The 12904-nt window shown below is 36.9% G+C and overlaps 1 protein-coding gene across 2 annotated transcripts in view; it reads left to right on the plus strand.

Moving 5' to 3' along the window:
- The window catches only part of plxdc1 (plexin domain containing 1), a 133685-nt gene that overhangs the window by 80419 nt on the left and 40362 nt on the right, over positions 1-12904 (plus strand). For both annotated transcript variants that reach the window (NM_001442325.1, NM_001146306.2), the window contains 3 exon segments: positions 30-125; positions 442-523; positions 631-691. In NM_001442325.1, coding sequence (NP_001429254.1) covers positions 30-125; positions 442-523; positions 631-691 — 239 coding nt within the window.

Raw genomic sequence — 12904 nt, forward strand, 5'->3', positions numbered from 1 at the left:
TAAACAGTTTATAATTATATCATCAACAGATGCTAAACAAAAGACAATCTATGAATACCATCGGGTGGAAATTGACACAACAAAGATCGTCAATAACTCAGCATTTGAGTTCACGCCATTGCCTAGTGAGTAAGAAAATAACTTCTTTCTCTCCTCTAAAACAATAAATTAAAATGAAATAATAATGAACTAAACTAATTTCATATGATATCAGATATTATATTTATTTTATGATGATATATCTGTCTTTGTTTTTCTCTTCTACTTCATTCTTTTATATCACATTTTACCTGTTTTTATGTTTTGTTTTGTTTTTACGCATTTTTATTATTTGTTTTCATTTTTATTTTACTTGTTTCTTTTATTCTTGTTTATGTAAAGCACTTTGAATTGCCATTGTATATGAAATGTGCTATATAAATAAACTTGCCTTGCCTTTAGCCTGCCTTCAGCACACTACCTGCAAGCAATGTCTCCAGTCAAATATCACATCAGGCTGTGGGTGGTGCAACACACTACAAAGGTAGCAGTCTTAGATCTACATGTCTGTGATGCATTTTTGCAGAATTCATGTATGTCTATTATTGTTTTTTTATCACCAACTGAATGTATATGTGAATAATCCCTCAGGTGTTCAGATGGAATTGACCGATACAGACAAGAATGGATGGACCACAATTGCTTTGAGGAGGTACGAACAATAAATAATTAAATATGCACTGTAATAAAGCAAGAAAGATTTTTTTTTTCGACAGCAGTGTGGAGATGCTTTTTATTTAGATGTATGCTAGTTCATGATCCTGAAACTTTACCGAAAGTATAGTTTGACATAAAAAGTAGTCCTGTCATCATTTGCTCATGTTTCAAACCAGTTTGACAAAATTTCTTTCTTTAAAGAAAATATTTTGAAAAAAAATGTGTCAATTATAAAATGCGGTTAAATATGATTTTTTTAAACCTTTATTTAATTGACAAAAGTACAAAGAAACATTTTCCAATGTCTTTAGAATGCAAATAAATTGTATTTTGTAAATACAAATTCTGATTTTGATAGCTGTAAACAACTGCCAAAAAGTATTAACAGGAATGTTTTAAATATGTTTAATTATCGGGAAGTTGATATTAACAGTTATCTGACATAATATAAGACTTACGCAGCTCAGCAGTTAGTGGTCATCATTGTGTGAATTTTTGTTTTTACATTATGTGCCATATATTTTCAACAGACAGGCCTATTCTGCAGGAAAGCCAGTCAAGCACATCCACTCTGTGCCTACAAAACCACACTGATGTAGCACATGCAGAGACTTGATCTTATATGCTGCAAAAAATACTTTTCTTAATTTGAGTTTTTGTCTTGTTTCTCATCCAAATATCTAAAAATACTTAAATCTAGAAGCATTCTAGACCTGTAAAAAAGCAAAATAATCAATGGGATAAGCAAAATAAGTTAACCTTATTTCAAAACGAAAACAAGATTTTTTAGCTTAACACATTGGCAGATTATTTTATTTATTTTAAGGAAAAACTGACTTAATTTGGACTTACTATTTCTGAAAACAAGACAACATGTTTTACTTTTCTCGAAAATGCTGCTTGATTTAACAATGATTAGATATTTGGACTTGAAACAAAACAAAAACTTGCTTGCAGGTGCTATTTTTCTAAGCAATCATGAAACCCTCAAATATTTTAGTTTACCTGATTATCGTGGACTACTTTAATACAAATGTTGGTATCTTTTTACCAGTATTTTGCAGTATATATATATATATATAGGTATGAACACAGTTTTCCGACTACGCCGCCAGGTGACACAAAGGGACAGAAATAGCCTATACATTAGCTGTAAAAACTCTGCTACTGGTAAATAAAGATAAACAATGAAAAAAAAACCATTATAATTCCTTAATTAATCATTAAAAAAACAACTAGGCTACATTATTTAAAGAAATAAGGAAAAACAAATAACCCTTGGGTCGAAGTGCTTTAAAACAAGTCCGCTATATACTTCAGCACCAAAACAAGAGTTGTAAATATATATATATATATATATATATATATATATATATATATATATATATATATATATATATATATATATATTTTTTTTTTTTTTTTTTTTTTTTTTTTTTTTTTTTTTTTTTTTTGATGGCAGAAACACAGGCCGAGTGCCTTAGTGTCCCACAAGTGACAATATATGGCCATAACACTAAGGTATACAAAGATTTGACGACATAATCGTGCATATAAAGAAATTCAAACACGGAGAGTCTCAGTTTATAACTACAGCTACAAAAGCTATATTCTTGACTTATGAGCACATTTACTATGTGCTTAATAATTGTATTTTCATGAATTCCATTATTTACAAACCAGTTATTTAAGAATAGTTGGTTGTTTTTTAATCATTTATTAGAGTTAGTAAATGATTATTAAACTATTGAAATATAACATTTATAATTCTTATTATTTAGGCATTTACTAATCATTTATATGTTAATAAATGCTTTATTAACTCAACTTCATCCAGTTTTGTGACCTAATCTAAAGTGAGGACTATCCTTGCTTTATAAATCCTTTATAAATTGCAATTAAAGGCTCAGTTATTCACTACTTTAATCATTTCTATTCATTTCAAAATCCACAAAAGAAACTGGATCAAATACATTTTTGCAATCTTATATAAAATCAGTGTGCAGTTTACACATTGCATACTACTATATTGTTAAACTATTACATTGTTGTTTTATCCAGTTTTGTGTTATATTTTGACACTCCTATTTTTGAGCAATGTTTAAACTTTACAGTATTTTTAACTTTTAGATAAGATTGCAAAGATAATTGTTCATTTGATACCAAGCCTTTAATTGTCATTTATAAAGGATTTATAAGCATTACTACTCCTAACTTTAGAGTAGGTCACAAAACTGCATGAAGTTGAGTTAATAAAGCATTTTAAACACAGTAACCATTACTATATGCCTGAATAATAAGATATATAAATGTTAATTTCATTTACTACTAACCCATTCTGAATGGTCTTAAAACTCACCAAATACTCTTAAATGCAAATGGTTTGTAAATAATGCAAAAAAAAAAATCAACCAGTCACAAATTATGAAAGTACAATTATTAAGCACATTATAAATGTGGTTATAAGTCAAGAATACAGCATTTGTAGCTGCAGTCATAAACTGCTTACTAACGTTTTTTAATGTAGAGTTAATGCTTAACAGATGATGAATTCGGTGGATACTAATGCTTAATGAATGATTCATAGTGTGAAGATATTATAAAGTGTTACCAAAAATCCTTTTTTACGAAGAACTACTTTTTTCTGCCATTCATTCACTTCTGCAGCTGACGTCTGAACTAGTATTTGAACTATTCTTTAGCGTAATATCTAAAGTTATGACTAAAACAAATTATTTTGCTCACATTTTAAGATTATAAGGCTGATTGGCATGAAATGTCAATCAGCCCCACAAGTCCAAAGACATGTTTTTCAGGTGAAATGGGTATGCTAAAAAATTGTCCGTACTGTATGTGTGTGAATGAGAGTATGTGAGTGTTTCCCAGTGATGGGTTGCAGCTGAAAGGGCATCCGCTGCATAAAACATGTGCTGGATAAGTTGGCGGTTCATTCTGCTGTGGCGACCCCAGATTAATAAAGGGACTAAGCCAAAATGAAAATGAATGAATAAATGAATTAATGAATGCCATTAGTCTACAGAGATTTTCCATTATTTCTCTGTTTGCAATTGAGAGATCACAATAATTAACCATGACAAACCCAAAGCAAAGCCAACATTCACAGATTATTATGGTATAAATACAGCACCACAACATACAAAAGAGTAAGATTGACTTATATTTTTACTTATCTGTTTTGTTATTAATTAAACAGCTGTAGTTTAAAATACGAAAAGAAAACACTGAGTTTTTCACCCAAATGACTTAATATGCAGTCTCCACTGCCATCTTGTGGCGCAACCATCTTTGCTCTACTCAGTATGACGGGCTGATGGCTGCTGACACACTGGAATTATTATTATTTAAAATAGGCATTATCTTTATCGATGAACTGCATAGTTGCAATCTAAACAACTACATTCTTGCATAAAAAAGCCTCAAAAGTACATTATGTTGTTGCTGTAATATTTGTCGAACTGTGGTGAATCTATTTATCTGCTGTCACTCTATGTGTAACGCCTCATTACAAGGATTTCGATCCATTTTGCAGGCTTCTATTAAGCTCATAGTCAAACAGGGGTCAGGAGTGGGCATACACAATGAAGCAGGATAAGCAAGATTGTAGTCAAAAAGCAGGCTAAGGCTAAGGGTCAGGGCTAGCAGCAAACAGGCTAAGCAAACAACAGGCTAAGGGTCAGGGCTAGCAGCAAACAATCAATGTCTGAAATCTGAATAAACAGTCCAAAAGGCAGGCAGCAGAAAATCACAAACAGTAGGAAGGGTCTCAACCGGAAGGCAAAAACAGGTATTATATAATCACAAAGCAATATTCTTGAAGTAGATAGCTCAGTGCTTGCTCATGCATAACTAAAAGTAGATTTATCCACTTTGATATAACTTGCTATGTCAGTGATTGGCAGAAATCATCAGGTCCCAGATGTCCTTCTTTATCCTCCATACTTTTATGTGCATTAATTTTGCTTTAACCTGGTGACAATCTGGGGTAACACTAGCCTCTAACTAATTTAGCTATATAAAATTTTTAGGATTTAATGTTGGCTCAGAATAAACTAACAGAATTGACTATTATTTATTTGTTTGTTTGTATTCACAAATATGCGCACACCCCTGTTGCATTCTGAAGATCATTTTGCAGACTGACTGCAGACATAAACGATTTTTTCGGGCATGAAGGGTCAGGTATCGGTCTTGATTTGGTGTTGTTACCTGTTGTCTGCCTCAACCATGTATTGTACTTATACTACCACACCTTCTGAACCTGTTCCAAGCCCTGAAAAGACACATTAGCCACATTTCCACTGTCAGGCCAGTGTGAGCCAGGGCTTTAATCTGGCCGGGCTGGGCCAATCGACGCGGGATGTTAAGCAGTGAGGCCGAAATCATGTCAAGTTACTGTATATGTCTATACACACAGGCCTGTTTCCATTCATTATATTTGTTTACTCACCGACCGACTGTTGGCATTGTGCATCAACTATTAGATCTCGCCACTACCGGAGGGACCCAGCACAGTGAGCGCACCCATCCTTAATATAAAACCGCAGAAATTCTCTGGTGATAACTTGGTATGAAGTATATTTTATAACATCCTTGTTTTGATAGACGTCGTGTAAAGTGTTTTAACACATAAGAGCAAGTAGCCTAATAAAATATCGCCATATTTGCTGCGCTCAGCAGCTATTCACTAATAAAGCTCTACATTTAAAATTTCATTTTTAATTTTACCAAGTCAATTATTGTTTATTGTTTTTAGAAAAAACTAAAATCTTTTTTTTTCAGAGAGGCCTTTGTAAAATGAAAGTTATATATGGCTTAAAACGGTTTCATTTACAGTATGTACTGCATATACCTACATTGTTCTAGCTAGCTTGTGTTTGTTTTATATTGGTTTATTTATTTATTGTGATTTTATTATATCCGATATTTGTAATTTTTTTAATTAATTCAATACAGATAGGCTATTTTATCGAGATATGACACTATTGTTTTGAGCTGCCAAAAGTGGACACATTTGTAAAAGTTATATGTCTTTCTGTTGTATTCATAGTTTGTATTATCTCCAAAATAAATTTAAAAAGAAAAAAGCCAGTCGAGGCATTAACAGAGCTGTCAAGCGAGTGCTCTTTCGTCCGTCCCAACACACACATAGGTCTCACAATGCGCACGTGTTACACAAAAACACGCCTTTTACACTTGACAAAAACTCGACAACCTTTACTGGCTGCTGTGTCTTTAATATGATTTAAAGATTGTTATGCGCTATTGAAACATTGAGGAGGACGCAGCAAGGAAATATAAAATTAAAACTTTTTATGCAACAGCCTACATTTAAAAAGGAAACATAAGGGCAATCATAAGCAAAAAGACCTATCCTGTAAGGAGTTTTATGGAATAGCCTATCTTAAACTGAGCAGCTATATGTTTTCTTTCCCTTAGTAATTTATTTGAAAAAGGCCGGCCGCTGGCCCTGAGAAAGCCCCACTTTGGCCCGATTAGGCCCTGGAAGTGACAGTGGAAACGCGACTGGCCTTGGCTCGCCCTGGCTCGCTCGCTTTGGGCACGATAGTGGAAACGCGGCTTTTGAGATGTTCCCACTGCCTCTGTAACTGCCCTCTGAGTCGTGCCTGCTTTCAGCACCCCAATGGCCCCATTGAGGTCAGAATCCTGCAGTCTAACTAAATTTGGCATTTTTATGATTTCTGACCTCAAACAAAGCTGCGGTCACACTGGGCTTTGCTCCCCATAGACTTCCATTCATACGCAGGGTCATGCGTCAAGTTTCGCAAGTTGCTGTGGTACAAAGTTTTAGCTTGGTGAACTCTGACCTGCGAAATTGCATCACATGACTGCGTGAGACCAATCCAGGATCAGAACATGACCTCTCTGGACAGAAATTTAAAACATGGAGCAATCACTCGCTTTTTTAATGTCTAATAATCTTGTTTAAGCACCGTACGACAGAATATTGCTCACACAAACAATAGTATGACCGCAGCTTTAAGCACTTAAAAGTCTTAATTACAGACACCTGTGACAGGTCAATTTGTACCTAATGTCAAGCAGTCACGTCTGATGATCACCAAAAGCCATTAATGATGATATTTCATTAATAGCTACATTGACTAATAACAGGCTGACATGTTTGCATGAATTTTGAAAGAACACAATTTGGTTTTCGGACAACATTGATGAAAAGTTTTGATTTAATTTAAATGATAACAAGTGTAGATGCCTGAGGCTTGAGAATGATGGCTGCCCATCATGGAGAAGATGTAGGTCTATTGGTTACAAGTGCATATTTAAGCTAACCCAGGGGATCAATGCAGATCACTGGGGTCTTGGCAGTAATTAGTCTGATGCTCTCCACTCATCCATGACCAGTGTCATTGACCATGACATCTTTTGCTTAGGATACTGGATGGATCCAAGATTATGTAGACCTCAAGATAAGGAGAAACATATTAATATATGTATATATGCCATTCAAACTACAGTATAAGTATATATGCCATTCAAACTACAATATCTTTTTAGGAAGTGTGCCCAGCTCAGGTTGCCTAAATTAATGCAGCCCAACAATTCTTAGAGGATTTGGATTTCAAAAATTATGTGTTTATCTTTTATGAGTATGTAGTTTTAAAACTGAAAAAGTCTGATTGCCTCCCAAATTGTCCTAGGAAGGCCGTTCTATAGTTTAGGTACCACACACGAGATCTACCCCTTCATTTAATTTTGAAATTCTAAGGATAGTCAATTGTCCAGAATTAATTAAGCATAGTAGACCTGAGGGCTGTAAAACAATAGCAGCTCCCTGAAATACGGGGAAGCTAAGCATTCAGGGCTTATTCAGTAAGACTAATCTTTAATAGGGAGCCAATGCAATGCTGAAAGAACCAGAATAATAATGGTCATATTTCTTAATTCTAGAAGGCACTCTATCAGTTGCATTTTTAACAAGCTGAAATTTGTTAATTAGGCCTACAGTGCAACCACCTAGTAACACATTACAATAGTTAAACTGAGAGTTCATGAAAGCATGAATTAGCATTTATGCAATAGACATTGTCAGGATGTATTGGTTAGGAAAAAATATAAGATGGAAATTTTTTTTTACAGATGCTAGAAATTTGACTTTCCAATGACAGGTTGCTATCACAAATCATGGCGAAATTTTTTATTTTTTTTGCAAGAGAGGTTTGTGGGACCAATAAGCAATAAAAGTTCGGTTTTATCCGAACTAAGTAATAAGAACTTTTTTTGTCGTCCAGTTTTTATATCTGCTTTACAATCTGTTAATTTTATGAATTTGTACAAATCATAAGATTCAGATGAGATATAGAGTTGTATATCATCAGCATAACTGTAAAAACTAAGTGCATCTTTTTTTATTGATTTCGCCTAGCAGTAACATAAATAAAATAAAAAGTAAGGGACTAAGAACGGAGCCCTGAGGTACTTTTGATTGGTATAACGCATCTTCATTAATTTGCCCAAATTTATATTATTCAGATAAGTAGGACCAGAACCAAGCCAATGCAGTTTCAGTAAAACCAACACAATTTCAAGCCTATCAAGGGAAATGTTATGATCGAAAGCACAACCCAAAATCATAAGAAGTTGGGACAGTATGGAAAACGCAAATAAAAAAGGTAGTGATTTCCAAATTTACTTTGACTTTTATTTCATTGCAGACACTATTGAACACAAAATTGTCTCGTCAGCTAGGTCTCGTTGGTCGCCGTCACGTCACCTCTGCTGACTCCGGCAGATTAGCCACTGAACTCGGCATATTTATCGTATTTCTGTGTTGTTTTATGTGGCTTTACACAGTCAACTGCCTTTTGGACTTGTTTCCTACAGTTATTAGATGGCATGGCATGCTGAGTGCACTTAATTGTGCTCACAAACCATACACGTGGCCTCCGTGTCCCATGTGAGTAAAGTTATATACTTATATACCATCTCTATACGTATTTGTTTTATTTAAGATGATTTATCGTTTATATTTAGGGACCGAGCACCGAAACGGTGCGTAGGCCCTATTGGATTTGCTCTGTTTATTATTATTCTTCTTCTTCTTCTTCTTCTTCTTCTTCTTCTTCTTCTTCTTCTTCCGCGGAATGAATCGCGGTTTTGAGGGGCTAAACATGCCCGAAAACTCACGCAACTTTGCACACGCCTCACAAGTGGCGAAAATTTACGTTTGTTATGGGCTTTGGAAGTGGGCGTGGCAAAATGACTCGACAGCGCCACCTAGAAAAATTAAACGGACGAGCCCCCGATCCACAAATCACGCACATGCACGAAAATTGGCACACACCTCAAACACACCAAAACATACGAAAAAGTCTCTTGGAGCCATATCTCAAACCCAACAGGAAGTTGGATATTTTTAACTTCCTGCGGCGAAAAAGTGGCGTTTTTGCCATTTCCAGGCGTTGTATTTTAACGAACTCCTCCTAGGGATTTTATCCGATCGACACCAAAATTGGGTTTTGTCATCTAAAGGCCTTGGCGATGTTAAATTGCGAAGCTTTAGAGTTTTCGTCGATGGGCGTGTCCGTGGCGGCCTTGCAAACTTTGATGATTCGCCACAAAACAGGAAGTCGTTATAACTCAGGCATGCATTATCAGATCTGCCTCAAAATTCACACATTTAATAAAAGTCCTGACCTGAACACGTTTACATGCCGATATCCAGATACAGTTACAGCGCCACCTGCTGGCCACAGGAAATGACATGATTTACGGAGTTATAAACTCCTTCCACAAATTTTATCGTATCAACACCAAAATTGAGTGGTGTTATCTGAAAGCTCTAGCGATGATATATTGTGAAGATCTAGAGTTTTCGTCGAGGGGCGTGTCTGTGGCGGCATGACAAACCTCAACGCTTCGCCATGGAACAGGAAGTCCTTATAACACAACCACACAATGTCCGATCTGCCTGAAACTTCACATGGTTGATAAACGTCATCTCTTGAACACATTTACAAAACAATATTGAAGTGGGCGTGGCAAAATGACTCGACAGCGCCACCTAGAAAAATTAAACGGACGAGCCCCCGCTCTACGAATCACGCACATGCACAAAAATTGGCACACACCTCAAACATGGCAAAACATACGAAAAAGTCTCTTGGAGCCATATCTCAAACCCAACAGGAAGTCAGATATTTTTAACTTCCTGTGGCAAAAAAGTGGCGCTTTTGCCATTTTCAGGCGTTGTATTTTAACGAACTCCTCCTAGGGATTTTATCTGATAAACACCAAAATTGGCTTTTGTCATCTTAAAGCCTTGGTGATGTTAAATTGCGAAGCTTTAGAGTTTTCTTCGATGGGCGTGTCCGTGGCGGCCTCGCAAACTTTGATGATTCGCCACAAAACAGGAAGTCTTTATAACTCTGGCATGCATTATCAGATCTGCCTCAAAATTCACACATTTAATAACAGTCCTGACCTGATCAGGTTTACGTGCCGATATCCAGTTACAGTTATAGCGCCACCTGCTGGCCACAGGAAATTACATGTTTGACACTGTAACAATCTCCTACCACAAACTTTTCCGTATCAGCACCAAAATAGAGTGGAGTCATCTGAAAGCTCTAGCGATGATATATTGTGAAGATCTAGAGTTTTTGCAGAGGGGTGTGTCCGTGGCGGTATGACAAACCTCAACGCTTCGCCATGGAACAGGAAGTCCTTATAACACAACCACACAATGTCCGATCTGCCTGAAACTTCACATGGTTGATAAACGTCATCTCTTGAACACATCCACATAACAATATTGAAGTGGGCGTGGCAAAATGACTCGACAGCGCCACCTAGAAAAATTAAACGGACGAGCCCCCGATCTACGAATCACGCACATGCACAAAAATTGGCACACACCTCAAACATGGCAAAACATACGAAAAAGTCTCTTGGAGCCATATCTCAAACCCAACAGGAAGTCGGATATTTTTAACTTCCTGTGGCGAAAAAGTGGCGCTTTTGCCATTTTCAGGCATTGTATTTTAACGAACTCCTCCTAGGGATTTTATCTGATAATTACCAAAATTGGGTTTTGTCATCTTAAAGCCTTGGTGATGTTAAATTGCGAAGCTTTAGAGTTTTCATCGATGGGCGTATCCGTGGCGGCCTCGCAAACTTTGATGATTCGCCACAAAACAGGAAGTCTTTATAACTGGCATGCAATATTCGATCTGCCTCAAAATTCACACATTTAATAACAGTCCTGACCTGATCAGGTTTACGTGCCGATATCTAGTTACAGTTATAGCGCCACCTGCTGGCCACAGGAAATTACATGTTTGACACTGTAACAAACTCCTTCCACAAACTTTCCCGTATCAGCACCAAAATAGAGTGGTGTAATCTGAAAGCTCTAGCGATGATATATTGTAAAGATCTAGAGTTTTTGCAGAAGGGCGTGTCTGTGGTGGCATGACAAACCTCAACGCTTCGCCATGGAACAGGAATTTCTTATAACTCAACCACACAATGTCTGATCTGCCTGAAACTTCACATGATTGATAAAAGTCCTCTCCTGAACACATCCACATAAAAATATTGAGTCAGTCATAGCGCCACCTGCTGGCAGAAGGTAGTTTGGCTTGTAACTCGGCCACACAATGTCCAATCTGCCTGAAACTTCACATGATTGATAAAAGTCCTCTCCTGAACACATCCACATAACAATATTGAGTCAGTCATAGCGCCACCTGCTGTCAGAAGAAATTTTGGCTTGTAACTCGGCCACACAATGTCCAATCTGCCTGAAACTTCACATGATTGATGAAAGTCCTCTCCTAAACACATCTACATAATAATATTGAGTCTTTCATAGCGCCACCTGCTGGCAGAATGTAGTTTGTCTTAAAACACAATCTCCACACAATCTCTGATCTGCCTGAAACTTCACATGGTTGATAAAAGTCTGCTCCTGAACACATCCACATAACAATATTGAGTCAGTCATAACGCCACCTGCTGGCAGAAGGTAGTTTGGCTTATAACTCAGCCACACAATGTCCCATGTGCCTGAAACTTCACATGGTTGATAACATTCTTCTCCGGAAGACATCTACATGCCAATCTTAAGTCACAGTTATAGCGCCACCTGCTGACAGGAGGAAGTTTGGCATAAATCTGTGATTTTCTTAGATCTTTTTTTATATATTGGCTTAAATTATTATTGTTCGCTGTTCTCTGTCATCGTAAGGTCACCGGGCGGCGGTGAGCCCGGGTGCGAGGTCCCTATCATCGCTGCTTGCAGCTTTAATTATATTTAGAGCTTTAATGCACTCCAGAATCTGACGAATTGATTAGCTGTAGGCTCTAGAACAGTCATCTGAAGCGTTGTCATACAGTGTTATGCTGGATTTCATCAATAGTCTTACATTAACTAACACAGACTATATCTGAAGTGTTTGGAAGTAAATCGCGTTTTCCTCCTGTTGAAAAACGTCATAAGAACAATGTTTAGTGGCTCAGTGTATTACAGCAGTGTGTTTTTAAAAGTCTAAACACTTCATTGATATAGTGTACAACCAAGCACAAGTGGTCAGAATACAAACGAGTCACAGGTGATAAAGTATTAAGCGTTCTCCCAAAGTAAAGTGTGTCTGAACCAGGTCCAAGCAAAATGCCAGCAGGTGTCTGAAGCTCCGCTCACTCTCCGCCTATTTGCCCTTGTTTGGTATCCCCCGTGGGTGTGATGACACGCGAACAAAATGGCGATGGTTGGCCGCGCCTACTTGTGGCTTTTTTTGCGATCTTTAGAAACATATGGGTGACATCAAGGATACTACGTCCATATATTTTACAGTCTATGGTCTAAACTATCCCAAAGAAGATTCATTTAAAACCAGGAAGAATAAGGTTCTACACAGATAGTAAAGTAGTGTTGGGTGGGGTCAAGACGGTTCCATGTATATGTGAGCAACAGAGTACCATCGCATCAGACGATGTACACTGCTTGATCAATGAAGGTATGTGCCCTCTGACCAAAATCCTGCTGATCATGGTTCTCATTCTGTTCTATCTGTGACCACAAACTGGCTAACAGGACCCTTAATTTTGCTCTGTCCATCAGAGCCATCTTCCGACTGCCTTTGCCCATATGAGGATGCATGTTGAAATTCCCTCAGAAATATGTCTCCTCTACCCACATCAAAGATAT

The sequence above is a fragment of the Danio rerio genome, chromosome 12 (assembly GCF_052040795.2).
Source record: "Danio rerio strain M-AB ecotype USA chromosome 12, GRCz13ab, whole genome shotgun sequence".
Taxonomy (NCBI): Eukaryota; Metazoa; Chordata; class Actinopteri; order Cypriniformes; family Danionidae; genus Danio; species Danio rerio.